The following is a 26,381-nucleotide window of genomic DNA, read 5'->3' on the forward strand; positions in this document are numbered from 1 at the left end:
TGGGGACAGGGACAGGGGACACGGATGGGGACAGGGTTTGGGGACTGGGGACAAGGAATGGGGACAGGGATTTGGGACAAGGGATGGGGACACGGGATGAGTACAGAGGATGGGGACAGAAGGGACACGAGACAGGGATTTGGGACAGGGGATGGCCACGCGGGATGGGGACAGGGAGGTCCCTGTGCCAGGCCCGGCTGCCCGCGGTGTCCCTGCTGCAGTCACTCTTTCCAGTGCCGGTGACACGGCCCAGGGGCGCGGGGACACGGGGCGGGGGACACAGGACATCCTGCAGCCCCCCCAGGCCGGATTTCCCGGCACGGTGGGAGCGGCGCGGTGGCTCCCGGTGACCTTTGCCGGGGTCGGGACGGTGACAGCCACGGCCGCCACCCCCGGCAGGGAAGCGGCGATGCTGCCGTGTCCCCACGGCCACCGCGGCGTCCCCTCCCTGTCCCACGCACAGTGCCGCGCTCGGGGTCCCGATGTGATCTCCTGACATGGGGGGGTCTCATGTTCCCTAACTTGGGGGTCCCCCCTCTCCTGGGGAGGGTCCCCATCCCATGGGGAGGGGCGAGGCGGGGGGATCCCATCCCAAAGAGGGGCCAGGTAGGGAGGTCCTACCCCGGGGGGATCAGGGCGGGAAGAAGGGGGGGGAATTGTCCCTCGGGGGGGTGGGGAGGGGACAGTGGGGTGGGGGGCACACGGAGGGGTCCGGCAGGGGCGGGGTCCGGCAGGGGGCGGGGTCTGGGGGCCGCGGTCCCCCCGCGGGGCCGCCGCAGCTGCCCCAGGTGCGCCCGCCCCTCCCTCCCCGCACACCTGCGCTCGCAGGTACCCGCCGTGCTCAGAGCGGTGCGCGGCTCCTTTAAGGGGCGTGTCCGGAAGCGTCGCGGCCCCGCCCCCTCCCGCGCACCGGTCCCGGTGGGGCGGCAGGGCCGTACGGCGGCCGGTGCGGGACATGGCCCTGCCGGGGCTGCTGCTCGGGCTCGGCCCGGTGCTGCTCGGCGCCGCCGCCGCCTTCAACCTGGACCGCACCTTCCCGGTGCTCAAGGAGGGCCCCGGCGGAGCCCTGTTCGGCTTCTCGGTAGCGCTGCACCGGGAGACGGAGCGGCGGGAGCGGAGCCTGTGAGCGCGGCCGGCGGGCGGGGGACGAGCCCCGTGCGCTGCGGGAGAGCGAGGGGGGCTCACCTGGGGGATGGGGGGGGGTGTTGGGACGGGGAAGAACGGGGAGGGGTCCCCCGGGAGGATCGGGGGGGGTCTGCGGTGGTCGGGACCCCCGTGAGGCGGAGGGGAGTGAGACAGCGCTTTACCTGTGGGCGGGGGCGTCCCCGTGAAAAGGCGGGGGGGGTTCCCCGTGGGGGGCGGAGGCGCTGGGAGAGGTCCCCGTTAGGGTCTGGGTCGCCCGTGGGGTGGGGCAGAGCGGGGAGGGTCCCACGGGGAGGTGAGGAGCCCCCACCTTGGGATGGGGGTCCCACGTGGGGTGGGGTCTCTGTGGCACGGGGGGTCCCCCGGGGATGTTGGGGGTCCCTGTGGGGAGGGGTCCCTGTGGGGGGGGTTCCTGTTCTGTGTCAGGGCGAAGTCCCGAGCCCGCGCCGCCGCTGTGGGGGCGGGGCGCACCTGGAGGGGGGTGGGGGGGTCGGGGCTCCGGGTGGGCGCGGGGGGTCCCAGAGCCCAGCTGAGGGGGGGTCCGCTCTCCTCGGGGGGGGCGTCCGCACCCCGCCATTGGCGGGGGTCCCATCGCTGGGGGTCCCGCCCCGAGCCCCCTCCTCATTCCCCGCGTGCCGAGCGCCCGCAGCGGGGTCCCGGTGACACCGGGGGGGGGGGGTGTCTGGCAGCAGCGTGGGAACACCCCGTGTCCCCCCGGGTGGGCTCGGAGCCCCTCCAGAGGGGGGATCCTTCCCCAGCGGAGCGGTCCCGGCTGGCGCCGACCCTCAGCGGGGCGGTGGCGGAGCCCCCGCGCCCCCCGAGCCGCCGCCGGTGCCGGCGGGGCCCCGTGCCCGGGAACCTGTTGGACTGTGGTTCCTGCTGCCGGCCGGGCAAAGCCCCAACAAAAGCCCTTTTCAGCCGGAGCGGTCCCCGTGCCGTCCCACCGCTGTCACTCGCTGTGTCCCCCGCTGTCCCCCCGCTCCGCCGGCCCCTCCCGGTCCCCGGTCCCTCCCGGCCGGGAATTCCCGTCCGTGCCGGGAGCAGGCTCCGCCGCAGGGGCCGCGCTGGCTTTGTCCCCCTCAAGGGCACAGCTTTTTGCTGGATCAGCTTCCCGCGGCTCTCACGGCTGCGGGGGGGTCCTCGGAGACCCCCGGGGTTCCCGGTTTTCCCGGGGGGGCTGGCAGCAGCTGCCGGTGCAGGCATGTGCCGCTCCGCATTCCAGGGATGCATTTGGGGCCGTGGGATGAGGAGCTGCTGCCGCTCCCGTGCGGGAGGGAGCGGAGCCGTTCCCTGCGGAGCTCGGGGGGTGCGGGAGCCCCCCCTACCCTCGGGGACACCTGGGCCCCACCCGCGGCCGGGTCCTGCCCGCTCCGGTGGCACCGGAGCCGCCGCCGCGAGGGCACCGGGCGGGGGTCGCGGCCGCCACCGGGACGGATCCGTTCGTGTCTTCCCGGGAACGGCCCCGGGGGGGTTTGGGGGGGCTGTGACAGGGACGTGCCACCCCCACACCTGCGCCACGTGTCCCAGCGTGTCCCAGCACGATCCCGCGGGGCGCGGAGGCTCCACCGGCTGCGGGGGAGCGGCTCCAGAGCCAGAACCCCCCCGGGCACTCGCGGCCCGTCCCCCGGGAGCCTCCGCCGCCGGGAGCAGCGCGGGGCTCTCTCCGTCCTTGGGCTGGCCCTAGTTCGGGGTGTCGGAGCCGCTCCGGGGTGTGGCCGGCGCAGGGGGGCCCCGGAGCCCCCCGGGGGTCGCAGCCGCGCCCCGGTGCCGGGTGAAGGCTGCGGTGCCCTCTGCTCGCAGGTGCAGGGTGGGGACAGGAAAGGGACGCTTCCTGCCACCGTCATCCCCCGTCTGCCCGCGGGAGGGGGTGTCCCGTGCTTTTTTGGGGGGGCTGGCTCCAGCTCTGGCTGTCGGGACGGCGGTGGGACCGGAGGGATGCTCCGGGGCAGCGCCGGCACTCCCGAATTCCCGGGCGGGCGCTGGCGGGGGGCCAGGCGGGCAGGGAGGGGCGAGGGCGATGCCGGAGCCCCCCCGTTCCGCCCCCGCCGAGCTCTGCGCGCCCCGCGGAGCTGTGCCCATGCAAAGGTTTGTTTGCTCGCTCCTCCCCGGCCAGGTGAGCGCCGGCTGGGAGCGGGGCTCTTATCAGCGCTCCCGAGATTACCGAGCTCCCCGCGCCGCCCGCGTCCGGCCGCTCCCGCCGGCTCCGGCCGCTCCCACCGGGAGCCGCTTTGGCTCGGTCCGGCCCGGGTGGGTTTGGAGGTCCCTGAGTGACCTGGGGAAACTGAGGCACGGCAGAGCCGTTCCAGGAAAGCTGAAGACCACCCCCCAAAACCTGCAGCCTGAGGGGAGGCAGCACCCACATCTGCAGCGCTGTGGGAACTGGGGCTCTGCCCGGGGCTCGGGGGTCTTTCCTGATTCCAGCTGGCTGGTGAGGAGAGCTCTCTCCTGGCTGCGTTCCCAGCTTTCCCTCCCCCCGGCCGGGCTTTTGCGGATTGCTGGAGCTGGCTGAGCTCCCCCTGCCTTGGCCCGAATCCGCCGGGGTCCTGCGGGGCTGCGGCTGCTCGGCAGGAGGAGGGGGACGGATGTGGGGCCGTCTGTCTGTCCATCCATCCATCCATCCATCCATCCATCCATCCATCCATCCATCCATCCATCCATCCATCCATCATCCCTCCAGGAGCCGTCTCCCCTCTCCCGCCTCCTTCCCAGAGGGGCCCCGCTGGATTTGCGTGCCCGGGGACCCCCGTGACAAACCCAGCGGCACTGGGGAGGAACCGGGGACGGGCCGGGTCCCGGCCGGGTCCCCCCCGCCTGCTCCTCCCCTCCCGTCACCCCCGGAGCGTGGTGGGAGATGGATGAGGAGCTCCCCTCGCTGCCCAGCTGCTCCCTGGGGAGGGGGTTGCACGACCCCCCGTGCTGAGGTTGCCGGGTGGGATTCTCTGCCATCCTTGCCTCTCCCACCTCAGGGGGGCCGCAGTTTGGGACCCTCCCACAGCCCCCCCTCCCAGCTGAGCCAGCGCTGGCAGGGAGCCCCCCCGCCCCCCCGCTTCCATCCAGCCCCCCTCGCTTGCCAGGGCGGATTAGGACGGAGCACGGCCTCACATTCCTGCTTCCCTCCCGTCCCGGCCTCCCCCTCGTGCCGCTCTTTGACCATCTCCAGCGCAACCCCGGCTCCCCGTCCCCCCGGCCCGCTGGGACCAGCGCCACAAACTGGTCCCGGCCCCCCAGAATCCCAGCTCTGCTCCCCCGAGGACACGTAGCCCCTTGGCTCGGGCCCGGCTGGGGGCCGCCCCTGGGTGCCCCCCCTGCTCGGGAAGGCCCCGCGTCCCGCACTCCCCCTCTCCCAGGAGCAGAGCTGCGGGTGGGCTGCCGTGCCGTGCCGTGCCGGGAATCTTGGCCGGAGGCAGCGGCATGCCGGAGCTGCTTGCCTTGGGTGGGCTCCCGCCCCCCGGGACCCGCGGGGACGGCGGGGTCTGGCTGGGCCGGGACCACCGGGGGAGCTTGGGGGCACCCCCCTCGCGGGGCTGCAGGTCCCGGTGGGGTTCGGGCTGTGGGGGCAGGACCCCCCCGCCCCCCCCAGCTCTGAGTCATGGCAGCTGCCCTGAGTCACTTCCCCCCAGGTAAGAGGGGACAATGGTGCCCCTTGTGCCCCCCCTTGCAGCTGGGGTGGGCAGATTCCTTCGTACCGAGCTGGCATCACCAGGAGCCATCCCCCCCTCGTTCCCTTCCCTTCCCAGCTGCTCCCGCTCTCCGGCACCCCCATCCTGGCATTCCTGCGGGGAGCAGCCCCCCCGGACCCCCCTTTGGGGTGAGCGGTGCCAACCCCCCCCCCCCACCTGCAGCCCCGGGCTGACTCAGCCGCCCCGGGGGGGTCCCGGCGTGCCGGGGCGGGGGCTGCCCGGGGCCCCGCATTCCTCCTGCGCCTGGGCTTTGAGTCACGCCCGGCCCGCCCGGACGTGCCCGCGCTGCGGGCCCCGCGTTGCTCAGCTTCCCGGCGCTCCCTGCCCGCGGGCGCTGCCGCGGGGACAGCGGCGCTCGGCCCTGTCCTCGCTGCTGGCCCTGCTGGGGACGGGCCAGCTCGGTACAGCAGTGCCCCGTGAGCAGCTCTGGGTGCTGTGTCCTGGGTGCCGTGTCCCCCCTGTGTCCGGGGTGCCATGTCCCCCCTGTGTCCTGGGTGACATGTCCCCCCTGTGTCCTGGGTGCCCTGTCCTGGGTGCCGTGTCCCCCCTGTGTCCTGGGTGACATGTCCCCCCTGTGTCCTGGGTGCCATGTCCCCCCTGTGTCCTGGGTGTTCTGTCCTGGGTGCTGTGTCCCCTCTGTGTCCTGGGTGCCATGTCCTGGGTGCCATGTGCCATCAGTGTCCTCTATGCCATCTCCTAGGTGCCATGTCTCCTCTATGTCCTGGGTGCCGTGTCCCCCCTGTGTCCTGTGTGCCATGTCCTGAGTGCCGTGTCAGCCTCATGTCCTATGTGCCATGTCCTGCATCCCATGTCCCCTCTGAGTCCTGGGTGTCCTGGGTGCCATGTCCTGGGTGCTGTGTCCCCCTCCGTGTCCTGGGTGCCATGTCCTGGGTGCCCTGTCCCCTCCATGTCCTGCGTGCCATGTCCTGGGTGCCATGTCCCCAGTGTGTCCCCTCCGTGTCCTGGGTGCCCTGTCCCCTCCGTGTCCTGGGTGCCATGTCCTGGGTGCCCTGTCCCCTCCATGTCCTGCGTGCCGTGTCCTGGGTGCCGTGTCCCCTCCGTGTCCTGGGTGCCTTGTCCCCTCCGTGTCCTGGGTGCCCTGTCCCTTCCATGTCCTGGGTGTCCTGTCCCCTCCATGTCCTGGGTGCCCTGTCCCCTCCGTGTCCTGGGTGCCATGTCCTGAGTGCCGTGTACCCTCCGTGTCCTGGGTGCCCTGTCCCCCCGTGTCCCGCCTGCCAGAGGGAGGCACTTCCTCCCCCAGCCCGGCCACCTCCACGCCATTGTCCCGGCGCTCCCGGAGGACTTCCCTGCGGAAAGGCTGGCCCTTCCGGAGCCCTCCGGCCGTGCCAGTCCCCGTGCCGGGCCCACGGGGCCTTCCCTGGGGTCCCCGGCATCTTCCTTTGGGGTGGGGGGTCCCTTCAGCATCACCTGGAGGGGCTGGGGGCGCATCCAGCCCGGAATGCCAATGTCCCCCCGTGGCACTGCTCTTCCCGGGCGAGGTCACCCCTGGGAGGAGCTGCCGGTCCTGGGACAGCCCCGTGCTGGCCGAGCCCCTCCGGGGTGAGGGGGGCCTGTCCGGGGTGAGGGGGGTCTGTCCCACATGAGGAGTGTCCGTCCCGGATGAGGGGTGTCCATCCCAGATGAGGGGTGTCCGTCCCAGATGAGGGGTGTCTGTCCCCCATGAGGGGTGTCCGTCCCACAGGAGGGGTGTCCATCCCGGATGAGGGGGTGTCCATCCCCGCTGCCCTCCCCGCTCCCGGGGCCGTGTCCCTGTCCCGCATTCCCTGTCCCGCATTCCCTGTCCCGCATTCCCTGGCACGGCCGCTCGGCGCTGTCGGCCGGACACGCCGCAGCTGCCGGGGCTGCAGAGGGATCAAAGCCCGGCCGGGAAGGGCCGCGGTGTTTACCGGGACGGGGGGGCCCCCCGGGGCTGCCCCTCCCTCTTGTTTTCCCCGCCAGTGAGATTTTGGGGGGGTCACTGTGACCCCTCTTCCCCCCCCCCCCATGCACAGGGATGGGGGCTCAGCCGTGGGACGGGGTCTGGGAAGGAGTGGGGGAGCAATGACTCCGTCAGTCTGTCCGTGAAGCCGTTTGGGGTCCCTGTGTCACCTTCCAGCTCTGCACATTGGGCTGACCCCGTTTTTTGGGGGTGTCAGGGTGTGACAAACTCTGGGGAAGCCGCCCCGGTGTCCCCTCCCCAGGGCACCCACCCGGCTCTGCACCCCAAAATGAGCAGGAGGGGTTTGGGGGCTGGACCTGCTCCCCCCATCAGCCACCCACGTGTCCCCTTTGTGCCCCCCAGGCTGCTGGTGGGGGCCCCCCAGGACGCGGAGCCGGTGAACGGGACGCGGACGGGCGCCGTGTACGCCTGTCCCCTGAGTGCCACCACCCGCGACTGCCAGCGCCTGGCCATCGAGCTGAGGGGTGGGTGACCCCTCCCCGGGGTGTGTGACCACCCCAAAACCCCCCCGGAGGGGGGACCCCCTCTCAGGCCGGCTCTTCCCCCGCAGATGAGCCGGACAAGGCCATCATCGAGGACATGTGGCTGGGGGTGACAGTGGCCAGCCAGCGGCAGCCACCGGGGAGGGTCCTGGTGAGTGCGGGGCACCGCGGGGCTTTGCACACCCAGGTCCCAGAGCCTTGCACACCCAGATCCCAGATCCTTGCACACCCAGATCCCAGATCCTTGAACACCCAGAGCCTTGCACACCCAGATCCCAGATCCTTGCACACCCAGATCCCAGATCCTTGAACACCCAGAGCCTTGCACACCCAGATCCCAGATCCTTGCACACCCAGGTCCTCACACACCCAGATCCCAGATCCTTGCACACCCAGAGCCTTGCACGCCCGGATCCTGGTTCTTTACACACACACACCCTTGGGGTGTCCCCTGAACCTCATTGTCCCCGCTGTCCCCAGGCTTGTGCCCACTGCTACGCATGGGTGCTGTGGTCAGTCCCCGAGCTGTCCCCTGTCCCTGAGCTGTCCCTGAGCTGTCCCCTGTCTGTCTCTGAGCTGTCTCCCGTCTGTCCCCGCTGTCCCCAGGCCTGTGCCCACCGCTACATGCGGGTGCTGTGGTCAGTCCCTGAGCTGTCCCCTGTCTGTCCCCTGTCTGTCCCGCTGTCCCCAGGCCTGTGCCCACCGCTACACGCGGGTGCTGTGGCTGTTCCCTGAGCTGTCCCCTGTCTGTCCCTGAGCTGTCCCCCGTCTGTCCCGCTGTCCCCAGGCCTGTGCCCACCGCTACACGCGGGTGCTGTGGTCGGGGGCAGAGGCTCAGCGCCGCATGGTCGGGCGCTGCTACGTGCGTGGCAATGACCTTCGCCTGGACCTCGGGGACGAGTGGCAGACGTACCACAACGAGATGTGCAACGCCAACACCGACACCGACGAGACTGGCATGTGCCAGATGGGCACCAGTGCCGGCTTCAGCGCCAACATCATCTACTTTGGGGCGCCTGGTGCCTACAACTGGCAGGGTGAGGGTCCCGGGGGTCCGGGGGGACCTGCCACCCTTGGGGTCACCCCTCTGGGCACACCTGTTCGTGGGGGTTCCCCTTACTTTTGGGGATGCCTCCTTCCCCAGGGGGTCTGTGCCCCCTGGGACCCCCATGGGACCCCATTCCTGAGGTGTCCGTGCCCCTGTGGGACCCCCCAGCCCCTCCCCGTGGTGCCCATTCCCCTGTGGGACCCCCATGGGACCCCATTCCTGAGGTGTCTGTGCCCCTCTGGGACCCCCCAGCCCCTCCCCGTGGTGCCCATTCCCCTGTGGGACCCCCATGGGACCCCATTCCTGAGGTGCCCATGCCCCTGTGAGACCCCCCAGCCCCTCCCCACGCTGCCCGTACCTCTGTGGGACCCCCATGGGACCCCGTTCCTGAGGTGCCCATTCCCCTGTGGGACCCCCCAGTCCCTCCCCACGGTGCCCATGCCCCTGTGGGACCCCCATGGGACCCCGTTCCTGAGGTGGCCATGCCCCTGTGGGACCCCCCAGCCCCTCCCTGAGGTTCCCATTCCCCTGTGAGACCCCCCAGCCCCTCCCCGCGGTGCCTGTGCCCCTCTGGGACCCCCCAGTCCCTCCCTGAGGTTCCCCTGCCCCTGTGGGACCCCCATGGGACCCCCTCCCCACGGTTCCCGTGCCCCTCTGGGACCCCCCAGCCCCTCCCCGAGGTTCCCCTGCCCCTGTGGGACCCCCCAATGCTGAGGGGTGACGCCCCCTCCCCACTCCAGGCACCGATTACATGCTGCAGAGGGAGACGTGGGACCTGCATGACTTCTCCTACCCCAACAAGAGGAACGGCAACACCTACATAGGTGGGGGGGACCCCCGGGGGGGCTTGGGGTGAGGAGGAGGAGGAGGTTTGGGGGGGATGGGTGTTAAAGGGGTGGGGGGCTCGGGGAGGCTTGAAGACCCCCTCCCCCCGGAATGGTGAGCCTGGGGGGCAGTGGGGACATTGGGGTGACGTCGGGCACGGAGGGAGAAGATTGGGGTGAGGAGGAGCTGTGGGGGCTGTGGGTTTGGGGCGTGGATGTTAAAGGCGTGAGGGACACTTGGGGACACTCGGGGACACTCGGGGAGGCTGTGAGCCATTCCCAGTGCTCCCCCCCGGGGCTGGAGGGGCTCAGGGTGGGATCTGCGGGGTCGGGGTGACACCCGGGGGTCCCTGACGCCCTCCCTCGCCCCCGCAGGGTACACGGCCGAGGTGGGCAGCGCGGTGCTGCAGCGGGACGCGGTGACGCTGGTGACGGGCGCGCCGCGGTACCGGCACACCGGCGCCGTGCTGCTGCTGAGCCGCGGCGCCCGGCAGACGCTGAACCGGAGCCTGCTGCTCCCCGGGCCGCAGGTCGGCTCCTACTTCGGCGGCGCCCTCGCCCTGGCCGACCTCAACAACGATGGGTGAGGGGCTGCGACCCCCGCCGGCTGCGGGGCGGGGCTGCCTGAGGTCACCTGGGCCGGGGGCTGTCCGCTCATGAGGGTGGGGGGTCTTGCTGAGGATGGCCTGAAGCTCAGGTGGGCTTGGACCCCGAAGTTCCCAGGGTGGGGGTCTCACCTGGAGCACCCTGCAGCTCCTGAGGGTGGGGGTCTCACCTGGAACACCCTGCAGCTCCCAGGGGTGGGGGTCTCACCTGGGATATCCTGGAGCTCCCAGGGGTGGGGGTCTCACCTGGAGCACCCTGCAGCTCCTCAGGGTGGGGGTCTCACCTGGAGCACCCTGCAGCTCCTAGGGTGAGGATCTCACCTGGAGCACCCTGCAGCTCCTGAGGGTGGGGGGTCTCACCTGGACCACCCTGCAGCTCCTGAGGGTGGGGGTCTCACCTGGAGCACTCTGCTGCTCCTGAGGGTGGGGGTCTCACCTGGAGCAGCTCCCCTGGGATCTCTGTGGGTCCCAGCTCTGGGCTGGGGGTGTTTTTTGGGGGCGAGCCACATTTCCACACCTCTGGGGGGGGTTCTCCCCCTCTCCAGGTGTGTATGGGGGGGTGGGGGCCGTGTCCCAGCCCCGAGCACCCCACTGTCCCCCCGCAGGTGGCAGGACCTGGTGGTGGGGGCCCCCTACTACTTCGAGCGGAAGCAGGAGGTGGGGGGCGCGGTGTTCGTGTACATGAATGAGGCTGGGGGCTTCCAGCAGCTCCCCAGCCTGCTCCTCACCGGGCCCAGCTACTCTGGCTTCGGCTTCGCCCTGGCCAGCCTCGGGGACATCAACCAGGATGGGTTCCAGGGTGAGTGGCCAGGGGACACCTTGGTGGGGAGCTGCTTTTTTGGGGGGCTCAGGGAAGGAGGGGGCCTGGGGGGCGTCTCTGGAGGTGTTTGTGGTGAAGAGGAGGAGATGGGGCGTAGGTTGGAGATCCTGGTTGTGTCCTTGTTTCTGTCCATCCCTCCCTCTCTCCTGTGCTGAGTTTTTGGGGTCTCACCTGGCCAGGGCTGCCTGCCTGTGGGTGGAGCTGGAGTTTGGGGTCCCAGGGAGAGCCCTGGGGGGCTGACCCTGCTCTTGCCCCCCCAGATATCGCCGTGGGGGCTCCTTTCGAGGGGCCTGGCAAGGTCTACATCTACCACAGCAGCGCCGAGGGGCTGCGGGACCGACCCCGGCAGGTAACGGCCCCGGGGAGCCCTGAGCGGGCAGGGCCTGGATCCCCCCCCAGGATCCCCCTGCAGGGCACCAGGTGAGACCCCCCTGCCCCCCAAACCCAGGTGATCAGTGGGGCAGAGCTGGGCCCCACCACGATAAAAACCTTCGGGTACTCGCTGAGTGGGGGGCTGGACATGGACGGGAATTCCTACCCGGACCTGCTGGTGGGCAGCCTGAGCGAGAGAGTCGTCCTGCTCAGGTACAGCAACGGGGACAGGGGACAGGTGTCCTGCCCCCCCTGGGGTGGGCACAGAGCAGGGGGGCTCAGCCGACCCCAATCCCTGCCCAGAGCCCGTCCTGTGATCAACATCCTGGACAAGACCTTCACGGTGACCCCCAGCAAGGTGGACCCTGCCCAGTGCACACCCAAATCCTGGTGAGTCCCCGGTGTCCCCGGTGTCCCCGTGGCTGCTGGTGGCACTCCTGGCTCGGCTCACAGCCCCTCTGTCCCCCCAGCATGACGGTGACGCTGTGCTTCTCCTACAACCAGAGCGCGGGGGACCCCAGCTACAGCGAGAGGATCAGTGAGTGGGGGGTGCTGGGAGGGTGGGGGGACATGGGGACATGTTGTGGGGGGCGTTGGACAACTTGTGGTGTCCCCCAGCCCTGCAGTACACTCTGGAGGCTGACAAGGACCGGCACCCGCCCAGGGTCAGGTTCTCGGGGTCCCAATCTGCCACCTACACCGGGGACTTCTCCATGCCTGACACCCGCTGCCAGTCCCAGGAGCTCCTGCTGCTGGTGAGCGTCCTTCCCTCCGTCCTTCATCCATCCATCCATCCATCCCCATCCATCCATCCATCCATCCATCCATCCATGGATTCCATCCATCCATCCCTCCATCCATCCCTCCATCCCTCCATCCCTCCATCCCTCCCTCCATCCATCCCTCCATCCATCCCTCCATCCATCCATCCATCCATCCATCCATCCATCCATCCATCCATCCATCCATCCATCCCCATCCATCCATGGATTCCATCCATTCATCATCCATCCATCCATCCCTCCATCCGTCCATCCATCCGTCCATCCATCCATCCATCCATCCCTCCATCCCTCCATCCCTCCATCCCTCCATCCCTGTGATCACTCTCTGGTCTCTCACTGTGCTGCCAGCAGCAGAGGGGTTCCCCAGCTGTGGCTGGGGCTGAGTTTGGGGCCAGGGAGGGATCTGTGTGTGGTTCCCCCCCGCAGGACAACATCCGGGACAAGCTGCACCCCATCGTGCTCTCCATGAACTACTCCCTGCTGGAAAGGCCCAGAACCTTCCAGCTGGGCCCCCACTCCCTGGACGCCTTCCCCGTGCTCAACCAGGACCAATCCCACGAGAACGAGACCAAGGTGTGCCGGGCAGTGGGGAAGGGACACTCTGGGGTGCCACCATCCCGGCGGGGACTCAGGTGACATCCCTGTCCCTGCAGATCGAGTTCCAGAAGGAATGCGGCTCCGACAACCAGTGCTACAGCAACCTCCAGCTGCGGAGCAGCTTCGTCACCGAGCAGAACCAGCCCCTGCCCAGGTGACAGCGGGGCCCTGGGGGTGTCCCCTGGGGGTGTCCCCTAGGGGTGTCCCCTCGTCCCCTGGGTGCCGCGGGGGCGCTGAGCCCGCTGTGTGCGCGCAGGGTGAACGGCAGCCAGGTGCTGCAGTACAGCCGGGACGTGCGCAAGCTGCACCTGAGCATCAACATCACCAACGCGCCCTCGGCGCCCTGGAACGGCGAGGACGCCCACGAGGCCCTGTTGAACGTCACTGTGCCCCCCAGCCTGCTGCCCTCCTCCGTCCGCCCGGTACGGGGGGCACCCCGGGGCCCCGAGTCCCACCGGGTTTCCCGAGGGTGTTCCTGACCCTCTTGTCCCCCCCTCCCAGAGCGGAGCCTGCACCTTTGGGGAGACGGTGCTGTGCGAGCTGGGAAACCCCTTCAAGAGGAACCAGAGGGTGAGAGCTGCCCCCCGGCTGCCCCCCAGCTGCCCCCCAGCCCTTCCTGGGGGGCTCAGCAGGGCTAAGCTGCTCCCCGTGCCCCCCTGTGCAGGCGGAGCTGACCATCACCTTCGAAGCCATCGGGATCATGCTGGACACGCGGGAGGTGGAGGTGTGGCTGGACCTGTCCACGTGAGTGGGTGGGGCGGGACGGGGGCGGGGACGGTCCCGGTGGGACGGGGAGGTGCCCATCCCGGTGCCCCATCCCGGTGCCCCGGCAGGCAGAGCACCCAGGAGGATCTGCAGCCCGTGCTGGCCAAGCTGCTGGTGGATTACAGCATCCAGTCCTCGCTGAGCATGTGAGTGTCCCCTCCACCATTTCTGTGTCCTCTGCACCCCCTCTGTGTCCCCTCCACCCCCTCTGCGTCCCCTCCACCCCCTCTGCGTCCCCTCCATCCTCTCTGTGTCCCCTCCATCCTCTCTGTGTCCCTGCACCCCCTCTGTGTCCCCTCCACTGTCTCTGTGTCCCCTCCACTGTCTCTGTGTCCCCTCCACTGTCTCTGTGTCCCCTCCACTGTCTCTGTGTCCCCTCCATCCTCTCTGTGTCCCTGCATCCCCTCTGTGTCCCCTGCATCCCCTCTGCGTCCCCTCCACCCTCTCTGTGTCCCCTCCATCCTTTCTGTGTCCCCTCCATCCTTTCTGTGTCCCCTCCACCCTCTCTGTGTCCCCAACATCCTCTCTGTGTCCCCTGCACCCTCTCTGTGTCCCCTCCATTCCCCCACCCGAGTCTGGCTGTGCCAGCCCTCCGTGTCCCAGCAGTGGGGCAGCAATGGGATGTCCCCTGTGTCCCTCACGCCGTTCCCGTCCCCCATCCCGTTCCCAGAGCCTCCTCCCACATCCAGTCCTACTTCAGCGGGACCGTGGTGGGCGAGTCGGCCATGAAACAGGAGCAGGACGTGGGCAGCCCCCTCACCTTCGACTTCCAGGTGAGCTGGGCGTGGCCGGCGCCGGAGGGAGGCGGATTTGGGAACGCGGGAGAGAAGCGGATTTGGGAACGCGGGAGGGAGGCGGATTTGGGAACGCCGGACTCCACCTCCCTCCCTGCCCGCAGGTGACCACCAAAGGCGAGTCCCTGGGCACGCTGGGCACAATCCTGCTGGGGTTTGAGTGGCCCTACGAGATCCCCAATGGCAAATGGCTCCTCTACCCCACCGAGATCCTGGTGAACGGCAACGACACGTGTCACCCCCCCGGCGGCCTCATCAACCCCCTCAACCTCACCGTGAGTCACCCGCTGCCCTCGGGGCCGTGTCCCCGCCGCACCGCGGGGGTCTTCAGCCCCCCGGCACAGCCCGGGCTCTGATGGGTGATTCCCGCCTCAGCTCCTGCAGGACCAGGCTCCATCCCGGCGGAGGCGGGAGCTGGAGCCCCCCGAGCCGGGGGAGCCCCCGGTGACCTTGGCCACCGGCCGGCGCCCGAGGTCGGAGGCGGTGCTGGTGAGTGGGGTCGGGCGGCGCATCCCCCCGTCCCGGGTCGCTGTCCCCGCTGCCCCGTGGCACCGGGGCGGTGCTTTGTGCCGCCCTGACCCCCGTGTCCCCAGAGCTGCTCGGCGGGCACGGCGCGCTGCGTGTGGTTCGAGTGTCCCCTGCTGCACACGGAGCTCCCCTCCAGCTTCAGCCTCCGCGCCCGCGTCTGGAACAGCACCTTCATCGAGGTCAGTCCCATCGAGGGGGCTGCGGGCTCGGGGCTGAGCCCTGCGGGGTGTTAAACAGGGCTCCGGGTCTGCCAGGGCTCAGCTCAGGAGCTGGCAGCCACCGCTGTGTGTCCCTTCTGTCACCTGTGTCCCCGCTCTATCCCCATCGTCCGTGTCTCCATCATCATCCGTGTCCACGTCACCCTCCGTGTCCTCCTCATCCGTGTCCCCACCACCATCCCCGTGTTGTCCTCTGCGTGTCCCGTGTCTGTCCCTGTCCCTGAGCGTGTCCCCCTGTCCCCAGGAGTTCCGGGACTTTGACCGTGTGAAGGTGGCGGGCACGGCCACGCTGTTCCTGCGCTCGCAGGTGCCCACCATCACCATGAGGAACCACACGGTGCGGGTGAGCCACGCCGGGGCCCTTACTGGGGCAGACTGGGCGGCACTGGGGCCTCTTCTGGAGCCCCCAGCCCCAACCAGACCCTTCCCACCCCCCCCAGTTCTCCGTGGACGTGGACTCGGAGCTGCAGGAGGAGCAGCCGGCCGAGATCGCGCTCTGGCTGGTGCTGGTGTCGGTGGCAGCCGGGCTGCTGCTGCTGGGGCTCATCATCCTCCTCCTCTGGAAGGTGAGGGGGGTCCCAAATCCCCTTCCCAGGGCAGAGGGGGTGCAGGAGCCGTGCTGAGACCCGACGGGCTCCTGTCACTCCTGTGGCCGCCTCCCCCCTGCCTGGCGAGGGGTGCGAGGGACTCGTGGCTGGAAGATTGTCCCCTCGGCTGGAAGGTGCCCCCCGCGGGTGGCAGGTGTCCCCCAGGTGGGTGGTGCCCTCCCGGGAGGAAGATTCCCGGCTGGAGAGGGATGAGGAAGAGGAGCGGAGACATTCCCAACGTGTCTTGGGGTGCAAAACATTTTGGGGTGTGCTCCCCAAAAGCGGGGCTGGACCTCCTTCCCTGTGGCTGCACTGCAGGGACTGGGGGACCCCCACAGCCCCCTGGGGGCACCCCCAGCTTCTTGAAGCCCCCCCTCTTTTACCCAGGAGGGGTCGCTGGGTCTGCAGGACCCCCCACCCCGCAGCATCCCTGCGGGGCATCCCCCTGCCCCGCTCCCCCCACCTGCGGGGGGGTGCCCGGGAGCCCCCCCAGCCCCTGTCCCGACCCCCTGACCCTGTCCCCTTCCCTGCAGTGCGGGTTCTTCCGGCGGGCCAACACCCGGGCCATGTACGAGGCCAAGGGGCAGAAGGCGGAGATGAGGATCCAGCCGTCGGAAACCGAGCGGCTCACGGACGACTACTAACGGGGGGCACCCCCCGTGCCCCCCCGGGCGCCGCGGGCCCCGCCTGGTAATGCCCCGTGGGGCCGGGCTGCAGCGGCATCTTCCTCCTCTTCAGCCTCCTCTCCTCTTCCTCTGTCCCGCAGGGTCCCTCAGGGCTCCGCGGGCTCTCCGAGCGGCTCCAGGATCGCTGCTCCCTTTGCTCTGCTCTTCGCCGCCTCGGGGGTCTCCGCCCCTGCCCCTGACCCCCTCGGGCCCCTCACTGACCTCCTGTCCCCTCTGTGTCCCCCTTGCAGTGTGACTTCTTCCAGCGGACCCGCTATTACCGGATCATGCCCAAGTACCACGCAGTGCGGATCCGGCAGGAGCAGCGCTACCAGCCCGGGGGGCTCCTGCCCCGCCGCCGCCGCAAGAAGCTCTGGGTGACCAAGTGGCAGGAGCCGGACAAGTACTACTGACCCCCTGTCCCCTCCCGGGCCCCTGCCAGGGGGGCTCTGACTTTGCACAAGCGCATCTCTCCCCGCCCCTGACCCTCGGACGCGGCCGCCGCCGGCCTTGGCTCCCTTAGCCCCTCCCGGTTCTCCCGGGGGGCTCCCGCAGCCCCTCCCGGTTCTCCCGGGGGGCTCCCGCAGCCCCTCCCGGCATTCCCGGGGGGCTCCCGCAGCTCCTCCCGGTTCTCCCGGGGGGCTCCCGCAGCTCCTCCCGGTTCTCCCGGGGGGCTCCCGCAGCCCCTCCCGGTTCTCCCGGGGGGCTCCCGCAGCCCATCCCGGCATTCCAGGGGGGCTCTTGCACGCTCGTGCCTTGCACGCTTGTGGGGGCGACCCCCCAAATGTGCCCCCCTCCCGCTCCCCGAAGTGCTGCTGGCCTCACCGAGTGCCTTCCCCCCCTCCCCGCGCAGACACTCCGCTCGCCACCTCCCTGTCCCTTGTCCCTTGTCCCTGTCCCCAGCCGCCCTGGGACACGTCCCGGCTCCTGGGGACGGGACACGCTCGCCCCCCTCCCCTCGGCAATGGGTGCGGGACCCCTCTGCTTTCCCCGGGGAGAAGGGGGGCTGTGGGAGCGCGTTCCCTCCTGCACCCCCTCCCCACCCCAAACCCCGCGGGGGTCTCCTCCTCCTCTTCCTCCCCCCAGACCCCATGGGGGTCTCCCCTCCCGACCCCAGACCCCTCCTGCTGTTCTCGCCGCTTTGCCTTGGGGGGGTGCAGCGCTTCAGGCCGTGTCCCCCCCATCCCACCCCCGCCCCGCGGGGTTAAATTATTCCGTGTTTCGGTGTCGAGTCCCGGCGCCCGGTCGGTACCGGGGGCGGCTGGGGAGGGGGTCCCGCACCCCCAGCCCCCACCCGGCCCCCAACCCCCCCCTCCCTTCCTCGCCGGGGCCCAATAAAGCCACGCTCTGGGATTTGTACCCTTTTGTCCCCTCCGTGCCGTGGCTGCCGGGTTGGGGGTGGGGGGTGGGCTGCGGTTCGGGGGTTTTTGGGGCAAAAAGAGGAGCGGGGGGGAAGATGATGTATCCGGGGCGCAGGGGGTGATGGGAGTGTAATGCGGGGATTGGGGTGGGTTCAGAGCGCCCCAAAACCTTCGGGAAATGCTCAAGCCCCCCCAAAATGCCCCGAGAAGGGGTCTGGAACGACCCAGGGGATGATGGGAGCCCCGGTTATGCAAATCAGCGGTGGTGCGTCACGAGGGGCGGGGTTAGCCGCGGGAGGGGCGGGGCCGAAAGCAGAGCGGGCGCTGATTGGCCGCGAGGCGCGCGGTGATTGACAGCGGGGAGGGCAGCATTAACTTCCCTGAGGGGCGTGGCTTGTCGTGATTGACAGCGAGGCGGGCAGTATTGACTCCGCTAAGAGGTGTGGCTCGTGGTGATTGACAGCGGGGCGGGCAGCATTAACTTCCCTGAGGGGCGTGGCTCCTGGTGACTGACAGCGGGGCTTGCCCAGCGATGAAGCCGGATTGGCACTGGGGAGGGGCGGGGTTTTCTGCATAACGAGCGCTGATTGGCTGGGGTCGGTTGATTGACGGCGGGTGTGTTGTTTGCGCGCGGCGCGGCGGGGGCGGGGCCGGGTCCGGGCCCGGGGACTTGAGGGGGTCGGGGGGCGCTGAGGGGACTCTGAGGGGACTCTGAGGGGACACTGTGGGGACCCTGAGGGGACAGCGGGGCCATGCGGCTGCTGCGATGCCTCGGGAAGCGCGCGGCGCTGGCCGGCGTCCCCACCTACATCGAGCACTTCAGCAAGTTCTCGCCGTCGCCGCTCTCCATGAAGCAGTTTCTGGACTTCGGTAAGTAAAGGAACGACCCCGGCCCAGCCCCGGGACCCCCACCCTGCTCCGGCACGGGGACACCCCGGTGTGGGGGCGGCGCTCGGGGGAGGAGGGAGCTCCGTGCACACCCCCGGGAATTCCCGACCCCCTTCCTTCCTTCCGTCCTTCCCGGGAATTCCTTCACACAACCCCCCGGGAATTCCTGCCCTCCGCGCCCGGGAATTCCTTCACACACCCCCCCCGGGAATTCCTGCCCCCCCCGCCCGGGAATTCCTTCACACACCCCCCCGGGAATTCCTGCCCCCCTCCCCAGGGAGTTTCCCCCCTCCGCACCCCGAAAATCTGGGGGCTCTGAGGGCTGCCCCCCCACCCTCAGTGAGTGTGTGGGCCCGGGTAACCCGACCCCCCAAATATCCAGTTGTTTTTGGGGGCGAGGGGATTTGACAGCACCCCCGGGTGAATAAGTGGGGTTGGAACGTGCTTTCCTCATCGGCCTCTTTTGGGGCCCCCAGACCCCCCTCATTGGGGGCACATCCTGACAACCCCCCCTCCCCCTGCCCCGTGAGGGACCCCCGGCTCTGCCCCTGCCCGGCCCCCCCAGGGTGGGCAACTGGGACCCCCCCCAATCCTCTCCAATGTCCCCGGGGGTGGGGATGTCCCCATGGCTGTCACCCAGCCTGGCCCTCTCTTGTCCCCTGCTCCCCAGACAGGGGCTGGGGGCTGCACCCCCCTGTCCCCCCAGCTCCATCCCAGTTTCCCTTGTCGCCAGGGATCTGCCCCTCCAGGCCTTTGGGGTCGGCTGTGCCCCACCCTGCACAGCTCCTGGTTGGGGACCCCTCTCTGCGTCCCTGGGGACCCCTGGGCCTGCTCTGGGTCCTGGTGCTGGCCCAGCTGCACTTGGGGTTCTCCCAGCCCAAATTTGGGGAACTCTGGGGGGCACTGGGCAACCAGTGGGATGAGTCCTGTCCCCCCCTCAGCCCTAACCCTAGGCAGGGCAGCCAATCAGCCTAGGGTTAGGGCAGGTGCCAAGGAGGAAGCCCTCGAGGAGGCCAGCTTGTGGCAGTTTTGCGATGCCCCGGGATGCCCTTTGCAGCTGCAGTGTGCCCGGAGCTCTGGGCCTTTTAGTTTGCGGAACCCTAACCCTAGGCGTAACCCTAACCCTAACCCTAGGCAGGGCAGCCAATCAGCCTAGGGTTAGGGCAGGTGCCAAGGAGAAAGCCCTCGAGGAGGCCAGCTTGTGGCAGTTTTGCGATGCCCCTGGGGTGCCCTTTGCAGCTGCAGTGTGCCCGGAGCTCTGGGCCTTTTAGTTTGCGGAAGCCTGACCCCTAAGTGTAACCCTAACCCTAACCCTAACCCTAGGCAGGGCAGCCAATCAGCCTAGGGTTAGGGCAGGTGCCAAGGAGAAAGCCCTCGAGGAGGCCAGCTTGTGGCAGTTTTGCGATGCCCCTGGGATGCCCTTTGCAGCTGCAGTGTGCCCGGAGCTCAGGGCCTTTTAGTTTGCGGAAGCCTGACCCCTAAGTGTAACCCTAACCCTAACCCTAACCCTAACCCTAGACAGGGCAGCCAATCAGCCTAGGGTTAGGGCAGGTGCCAAGGAGAAAGCCCTCGAGGAGGCCAGCTTGTGGCAGTTTTGCGATGCCCCTGGGATGCCCTTTGCAGCTGCAGTGTGCCCGGAGCTCTGGGCCTTTTAGTTTGCGGAACCCTAACCCTAGGCGTAACCCTAACCCTAACCCTAGGCAGGGCAGCCAATCAGGCTAGGGTTAGGGCAGGTGCCAAGGAGAAAGCCCTCGAGGAGGCCAGCTTGTGGCAGTTTTGCGATGCCCCTGGGATGCCCTTTGCAGCTGCAGTGTGCCCGGAGCTCTGGGCCTTTTAGTTTGCGGAACCCTAACCTTAGGCGTAACCCTAACCCTAACCCTAGGCAGGGCAGCCAATCAGCCTAGGGTTAGGGCAGGTGCCAAGGAGAAAGCCCTCGAGGAGGCCAGCTTGTGGCAGTTTTGCGATGCCCCTGGGATGCCCTTTGCAGCTGCAGTGTGCCCGGAGCTCTGGGCCTTTTAGTTTGCGGAAGCCTGACCCCTAAGTGTAACCCTAACCCTAACCCTAACCCTAAAGCTAGGCAGGGCAGCCAATCAGCCTAGGGTTAGGGCAGGTGCCAAGGAGAAAGCCCTCGAGGAGGCCAGCTTGTGGCAGTTTTGCGATGCCCCTGGGATGCCCTTTGCAGCTGCAGTGTGCCCGGAGCTCTGGGCCTTTTAGTTTGCGGAAGCCTGACCCCTAAGTGTAACCCTAACCCTAACCCCAACCCTAACCCTAGGCAGGGCAGCCAATGAGCCTAGGGTTAGGGCAGGTGCCAAGGAGAAAGCCCTCGAGGAGGCCAGCTTGTGGCAGTTTTGCGATGCCCCTGGGATGCCCTTTGCAGCTGCAGTGTGCCCGGAACTCTGGGCCTTTTAGTTTGCGGAAGCCTGACCCCTAAGTGTAACCCTAACCCTAACCCTAACCCTAACCCTAGGCAGGGCAGCCAATCAGCCTAGGGTTAGGGCAGGTGCCAAGGAGAAAGCCCTCGAGGAGGCCAGCTTGTGGCAGTTTTGCGATGCCCCTGGGATGCCCTTTGCAGCTGCAGTGTGCCCGGAGCTCTGGGCCTTTTAGTTTGCGGAACCCTAACCCTAGGCGTAACCCTAACCCTAACCCTAGGCAGGGCAGCCAATCAGCCTAGGGTTAGGGCAGGTGCCAAGGAGAAAGCCCTCGAGGAGGCCAGCTTGTGGCAGTTTTGCGATGCCCCTGGGATGCCCTTTGCAGCTGCAGTGTGCCCGGAACTCTGGGCCTTTTAGTTTGCGGAAGCCTGACCCCTAAGTGTAACCCTAACCCTAACCCTAACCCTAACCCTAGGCAGGGCAGCCAATCAGCCTAGGGTTAGGGCAGGTGCCAAGGAGAAAGCCCTCGAGGAGGCCAGCTTGTGGCAGTTTTGCGATGCCCCTGGGGTGCCCTTTGCAGCTGCAGTGTGCCCGGAACTCTGGGCCTTTTAGTTTGCGGAAGCCTGACCCCTAAGTGTAACCCTAACCCTAACCCTAACCCTAACCCTAGGCAGGGCAGCCAATCAGCCTAGGGTTCGGGCAGGTGCCAAGGAGAAAGCCCTCGAGGAGGCCAGCTTGTGGCAGTTTTGCGATGCCCCTGGGATGCCCTTTGCAGCTGCAGTGTGCCCGGAGCTCTGGGCCTTTTAGTTTGCGGAACCCTAACCCTAGGCGTAACCCTAACCCTAACCCTAACCCTAGGCAGGGCAGCCAATCAGGCTAGGGTTAGGGCAGGTGCCAAGGAGAAAGCCCTCGAGGAGGCCAGCTTGTGGCAGTTTTGCGATGCCCCTGGGGTGCCCTTTGCAGCTGAAGTGTGCCCGGAGCTCTGGGCCTTTTAGTTTGCGGAACCCTAACCCTAGGCGTAACCCTAACCCTAACCCTAGGCAGGGCAGCCAATCAGCCTAGGGTTAGGGCAGGTGCCAAGGAGAAAGCCCTCGAGGAGGCCAGCTTGTGGCAGTTTTGCGATGCCCCTGGGGTGCCCTTTGCAGCTGCAGTGTGCCCGGAGCTCTGGGCCTTTTAGTTTGCGGAAGCCTGACCCCTAAGTGTAACCCTAACCCTAACCCTAACCCTAACCCTAGGCAGGGCAGCCAATCAGGCTAGGGTTAGGGCAGGTGCCAAGGAGAAAGCCCTCGAGGAGGCCAGCTTGTGGCAGTTTTGCGATGCCCCTGGGATGCCCTTTGCAGCTGCAGTGTGCCCGGAGCTCAGGGCCTTTTAGTTTGCGGAAGCCTGACCCCTAAGTGTAACCCTAACCCTAACCCTAACCCTGACCCTAGACAGGGCAGCCAATCAGCCTAGGGTTAGGGCAGGTGCCAAGGAGAAAGCCCTCGAGGAGGCCAGCTTGTGGCAGTTTTGCGATGCCCCTGGGATGCCCTTTGCAGCTGCAGTGTGCCCGGAACTCTGGGCCTTTTAGTTTGCGGAAGCCTGACCCCTAAGTGTAACCCTAACCCTAACCCTAACCCTAACCCTAGGCAGGGCAGCCAATCAGCCTAGGGTTAGGGCAGGTGCCAAGGAGAAAGCCCTCGAGGAGGCCAGCTTGTGGCAGTTTTGCGATGCCCCTGGGATGCCCTTTGCAGCTGCAGTGTGCCCGGAGCTCTGGGCCTTTTAGTTTGCGGAACCCTAACCCTAGGCGTAACCCTAACCCTAACCCTAGGCAGGGCAGCCAATCAGCCTAGGGTTAGGGCAGGTGCCAAGGAGAAAGCCCTCGAGGAGGCAAGCTTGTGGCAGTTTTGCGATGCCCCTGGGATGCCCTTTGCAGCTGAAGTGTGCCCGGAGCTCTGGGCCTTTTAGTTTGCGGAACCCTAACCCTAGGCTTAACCCTAACCCTAACCCTAGGCAGGGCAGCCAATCAGGCTAGGGTTAGGGCAGGTGCCAAGGAGAAAGCCCTCGAGGAGGCCAGCTTGTGGCAGTTTTGCGATGCCCCTGGGATGCCCTTTGCAGCTGCAGTGTGCCCGGAGCTCTGGGCCTTTTAGTTTGCGGAACCCTAACCCTAGGCGTAACCCTAACCCTAACCCTAGGCAGGGCAGCCAATCAGCCTAGGGTTAGGGCAGGTGCCAAGGAGAAAGCCCTCGAGGAGGCCAGCTTGTGGCAGTTTTGCGATGCCCCTGGGATGCCCTTTGCAGCTGCAGTGTGCCCGGAGCTCTGGGCCTTTTAGTTTGCGGAAGCCTGACCCCTAAGTGTAAGCCTAACCCTAACCCTAACCCTAACCCTAACCCTAGGCAGGGCAGCCAATCAGCCTAGGGTTCGGGCAGGTGCCAAGGAGAAAGCCCTCGAGGAGGCCAGCTTGTGGCAGTTTTGCGATGCCCCTGGGATGCCCTTTGCAGCTGCAGTGTGCCCGGAGCTCTGGGCCTTTTAGTTTGCGGAACCCTAACCCTAGGCGTAACCCTAACCCTAACCCTAGGCAGGGCAGCCAATCAGCCTAGGGTTAGGGCAGGTGCCAAGGAGAAAGCCCTCGAGGAGGCCAGCTTGTGGCAGTTTTGCGATGCCCCTGGGATGCCCTTTGCAGCTGCAGTGTGCCCGGAGCTCAGGGCCTTTTAGTTTGCGGAAGCCTGACCCCTAAGTGTAACCCTAACCCTAACCCTAACCCTAACCCTAACCCTAACCCTAGACAGGGCAGCCAATCAGCCTAGGGTTAGGGCAGGTGCCAAGGAGAAAGCCCTCGAGGAGGCCAGCTTGTGGCAGTTTTGCGATGCCCCTGGGATGCCCTTTGCAGCTGCAGTGTGCCCGGAGCTCTGGGCCTTTTAGTTTGCGGAACCCTAACCCTAGGCGTAACCCTAACCCTAACCCTAGGCAGGGCAGCCAATCAGGCTAGGGTTAGGGCAGGTGCCAAGGAGAAAGCCCTCGAGGAGGCCAGCTTGTGGCAGTTTTGCGATGCCCCTGGGATGCCCTTTGCAGCTGCAGTGTGCCCGGAGCTCTGGGCCTTTTAGTTTGCGGAACCCTAACCTTAGGCGTTACCCTAACCCTAACCCTAGGCAGGGCAGCCAATCAGCCTAGGGTTAGGGCAGGTGCCAAGGAGAAAGCCCTCGAGGAGGCCAGCTTGTGGCAGTTTTGCGATGCCCCTGGGATGCCCTTTGCAGCTGCAGTGTGCCCGGAGCTCTGGGCCTTTTAGTTTGCGGAAGCCTGACCCCTAAGTGTAACCCTAACCCTAACCCTAACCCTAGGCAGGGCAGCCAATCAGCCTAGGGTTAGGGCAGGTGCCAAGGAGAAAGCCCTCGAGGAGGCCAGCTTGTGGCAGTTTTGCGATGCCCCTGGGATGCCCTTTGCAGCTGCAGTGTGCCCGGAGCTCTGGGCCTTTTAGTTTGCGGAAGCCTGACCCCTAAGTGTAACCCTAACCCTAACCCTAGGCAGGGCAGCCAATCAGCCTAGGGTTAGGGCAGGTGCCAAGGCGAAAGCCCTCGAGGAGGCAAGCTTGTGGCAGTTTTGCGATGCCCCTGGGATGCCCTTTGCAGCTGCAGTGTGCCCGGAGCTCTGGGCCTTTTAGTTTGCGGAAGCCTGACCCCTAAGTGTAACCCTAACCCTAACCCTAACCCTAGGCAGGGCAGCCAATCAGCCTAGGGTTAGGGCAGGTGCCAAGGAGAAAGCCCTGGAGGAGGCCAGCTTGTGGCAGTTTTGCGATGCCCCTGGGATGCCCTTTGCAGCTGCAGTGTGCCCGGAGCTCTGGGCCTTTTAGTTTGCGGAACCCTAACCCTAGGCGTAACCCTAACCCTAGGCAGGGCAGCCAATCAGCCTAGGGTTAGGGCAGGTGCCAAGGAGAAAGCCCTCGAGGAGGCCAGCTTGTGGCAGTTTTGCGATGCCCCTGGGATGCCCTTTGCAGCTGCAGTGTGCCCGGAGCTCTGGGCCTTTTAGTTTGCGGAACCCTAACCCTAGGCGTAACCCTAACCCTAACCCTAGGCAGGGCAGCCAATCAGCCTAGGGTTAGGGCAGGTGCCAAGGAGAAAGCCCTCGAGGAAGCCAGCTTGTGGCAGTTTTGCGATGCCCCTGGGATGCCCTTTGCAGCTGCAGTGTGCCCGGAGCTCTGGGCCTTTTAGTTTGCGGAAGCCTGACCCCTAAGTGTAACCCTAACCCTAACCCTAACCCTAACCCTAGGCAGAGCAGCCAATCAGCCTAGGGTTAGGGCAGGTGCCAAGGAGAAAGCCCTCGAGGAGGCCAGCTTGTGGCAGTTTTGCGATGCCCCTGGGATGCCCTTTGCAGCTGCAGTGTGCCCGGAACTCTGGGCCTTTTAGTTTGCGGAAGCCTGACCCCTAAGTGTAACCCTAACCCTAACCCTAACCCTAGGCAGGGCAGCCAATCAGCCTAGGGTTAGGGCAGGTGCCAAGGAGAAAGCCCTCGAGGAGGCCAGCTTGTGGCAGTTTTGCGATGCCCCTGGGATGCCCTTTGCAGCTGCAGTGTGCCCGGAGCTCTGGGCCTTTTAGTTTGCGGAAGCCTGACCCCTAAGTGTAACCCTAACCCTAACCCTAACCCTAACCCTAGGCAGGGCAGCCAATCAGCCTAGGGTTAGGGCAGGTGCCAAGGAGAAAGCCCTCGAGGAGGCCAGCTTGTGGCAGTTTTGCGATGCCCCTGGGATGCCCTTTGCAGCTGCAGTGTGCCCGGAGCTCTGGGCCTTTTAGTTTGCGGAACCCTAACCCTAGGCGTAACCCTAACCCTAACCCTAGGCAGGGCAGCCAATCAGCCTAGGGTTAGGGCAGGTGCCAAGGAGAAAGCCCTCGAGGAGGCCAGCTTGTGGCAGTTTTGCGATGCCCCTGGGATGCCCTTTGCAGCTGCAGTGTGCCCGGAGCTCTGGGCCTTTTAGTTTGCGGAAGCCTGACCCCTAAGTGTAACCCTAACCCTAACCCTAACCCTAACCCTAGGCAGGGCAGCCAATCAGCCTAGGGTTAGGGCAGGTGCCAAGGAGAAAGCCCTCGAGGAGGCCAGCTTGTGGCAGTTTTGCGATGCCCCTGGGATGCCCTTTGCAGCTGCAGTGTGCCCGGAGCTCAGGGCCTTTTAGTTTGCGGAAGCCTGACCCCTAAGTGTAACCCTAACCCTAACCCTAACCCTAGGCAGGGCAGCCAATCAGGCTAGGGTTAGGGCAGGTGCCAAGGAGAAAGCCCTCGAGGAGGCCAGCTTGTGGCAGTTTTGCGATGCCCCTGGGATGCCCTTTGCAGCTGCAGTGTGCCCGGAACTCTGGGCCTTTTAGTTTGCGGAAGCCTGACCCCTAAGTGTAACCCTAACCCTAACACAAACCCTAACCCTAGGCAGGGCAGCCAATCAGCCTAGGGTTAGGGCAGGTGCCAAGGAGAAAGCCCTCGAGGAGGCCAGGTTGTGGCAGTTTTGCGATGCCCCTGGGATGCCCTTTGCAGCTGCAGTGTGCCCGGAGCTCAGGGCCTTTTAGTTTGCGGAAGCCAGACCCCTAAGTGTAACCCTAACCCTAACCCTAACCCTAGGCAGGGCAGCCAATCAGCCTAGGGTTAGGGCAGGTGCCAAGGAGAAAGCCCTCGAGGATGCCAGCTTGTGGCAGTTTTGCGATGCCCCTGGGATGCCCTTTGCAGCTGCAGTGTGCCCGGAGCTCTGGGCCTTTTAGTTTGCGGAACCCTAACCCTAGGCGTAACCCTAACCCTAACCCTAGGCAGGGCAGCCAATCAGCCTAGGGTTAGGGCAGGTGCCAAGGAGAAAGCCCTCGAGGAGGCCAGCTTGTGGCAGTTTTGCGATGCCCCTGGGATGCCCTTTGCAGCTGCAGTGTGCCCGGAACTCTGGGCCTTTT

At 67.0% G+C, this 26,381-nt stretch overlaps 2 protein-coding genes across 3 annotated transcripts in view; both read left to right on the plus strand.

The window, feature by feature from the left end:
• The first annotated feature begins 930 nt into the window (after positions 1-930).
• ITGA3 (integrin subunit alpha 3) lies at positions 931-17,166 on the plus strand. Of its 2 annotated transcripts, XM_084222398.1 has the most exons (26): positions 931-1,122; positions 7,126-7,247; positions 7,334-7,416; positions 8,053-8,302; positions 9,054-9,137; positions 9,513-9,720; positions 10,348-10,541; positions 10,823-10,911; positions 11,011-11,147; positions 11,238-11,324; positions 11,405-11,472; positions 11,553-11,689; positions 12,146-12,292; positions 12,373-12,470; positions 12,573-12,738; positions 12,818-12,886; positions 12,981-13,060; positions 13,150-13,227; positions 13,752-13,854; positions 13,980-14,150; positions 14,251-14,364; positions 14,469-14,582; positions 14,866-14,964; positions 15,062-15,187; positions 15,742-15,898; positions 16,125-16,260. In XM_084222398.1, exons 1-25 carry the CDS (start codon positions 956-958, stop codon positions 15,850-15,852), a joined length of 3,102 nt encoding a protein of 1,033 aa, XP_084078524.1. In that variant the 5' UTR covers positions 931-955; the 3' UTR covers positions 15,853-15,898; positions 16,125-16,260. The 2 variants fall into 2 exon arrangements, with proteins under 2 accessions (XP_084078524.1, XP_084078523.1); XM_084222397.1 differs by lacking the exon at positions 15,742-15,898 and having other exon boundaries at positions 16,125-17,166.
• A 761-nt stretch (positions 17,167-17,927) lies between these two features.
• The window catches only part of PDK2 (pyruvate dehydrogenase kinase 2), a 165,552-nt gene continuing 157,098 nt past the window's right edge, over positions 17,928-26,381 (plus strand). Inside the window, exon 1 of the mRNA XM_084222399.1 lies at positions 17,928-18,104. Within this exon, the coding sequence (XP_084078525.1) occupies positions 17,987-18,104 (118 nt within the window). The 5' untranslated portion in view covers positions 17,928-17,986. The remainder of the gene's footprint in view (positions 18,105-26,381) is intronic.

The sequence above is a fragment of the Fringilla coelebs genome, assembly GCF_963513975.1.
Source record: "Fringilla coelebs genome assembly, chromosome: 27".
NCBI classification, from domain to species: Eukaryota; Metazoa; Chordata; class Aves; order Passeriformes; family Fringillidae; genus Fringilla; species Fringilla coelebs.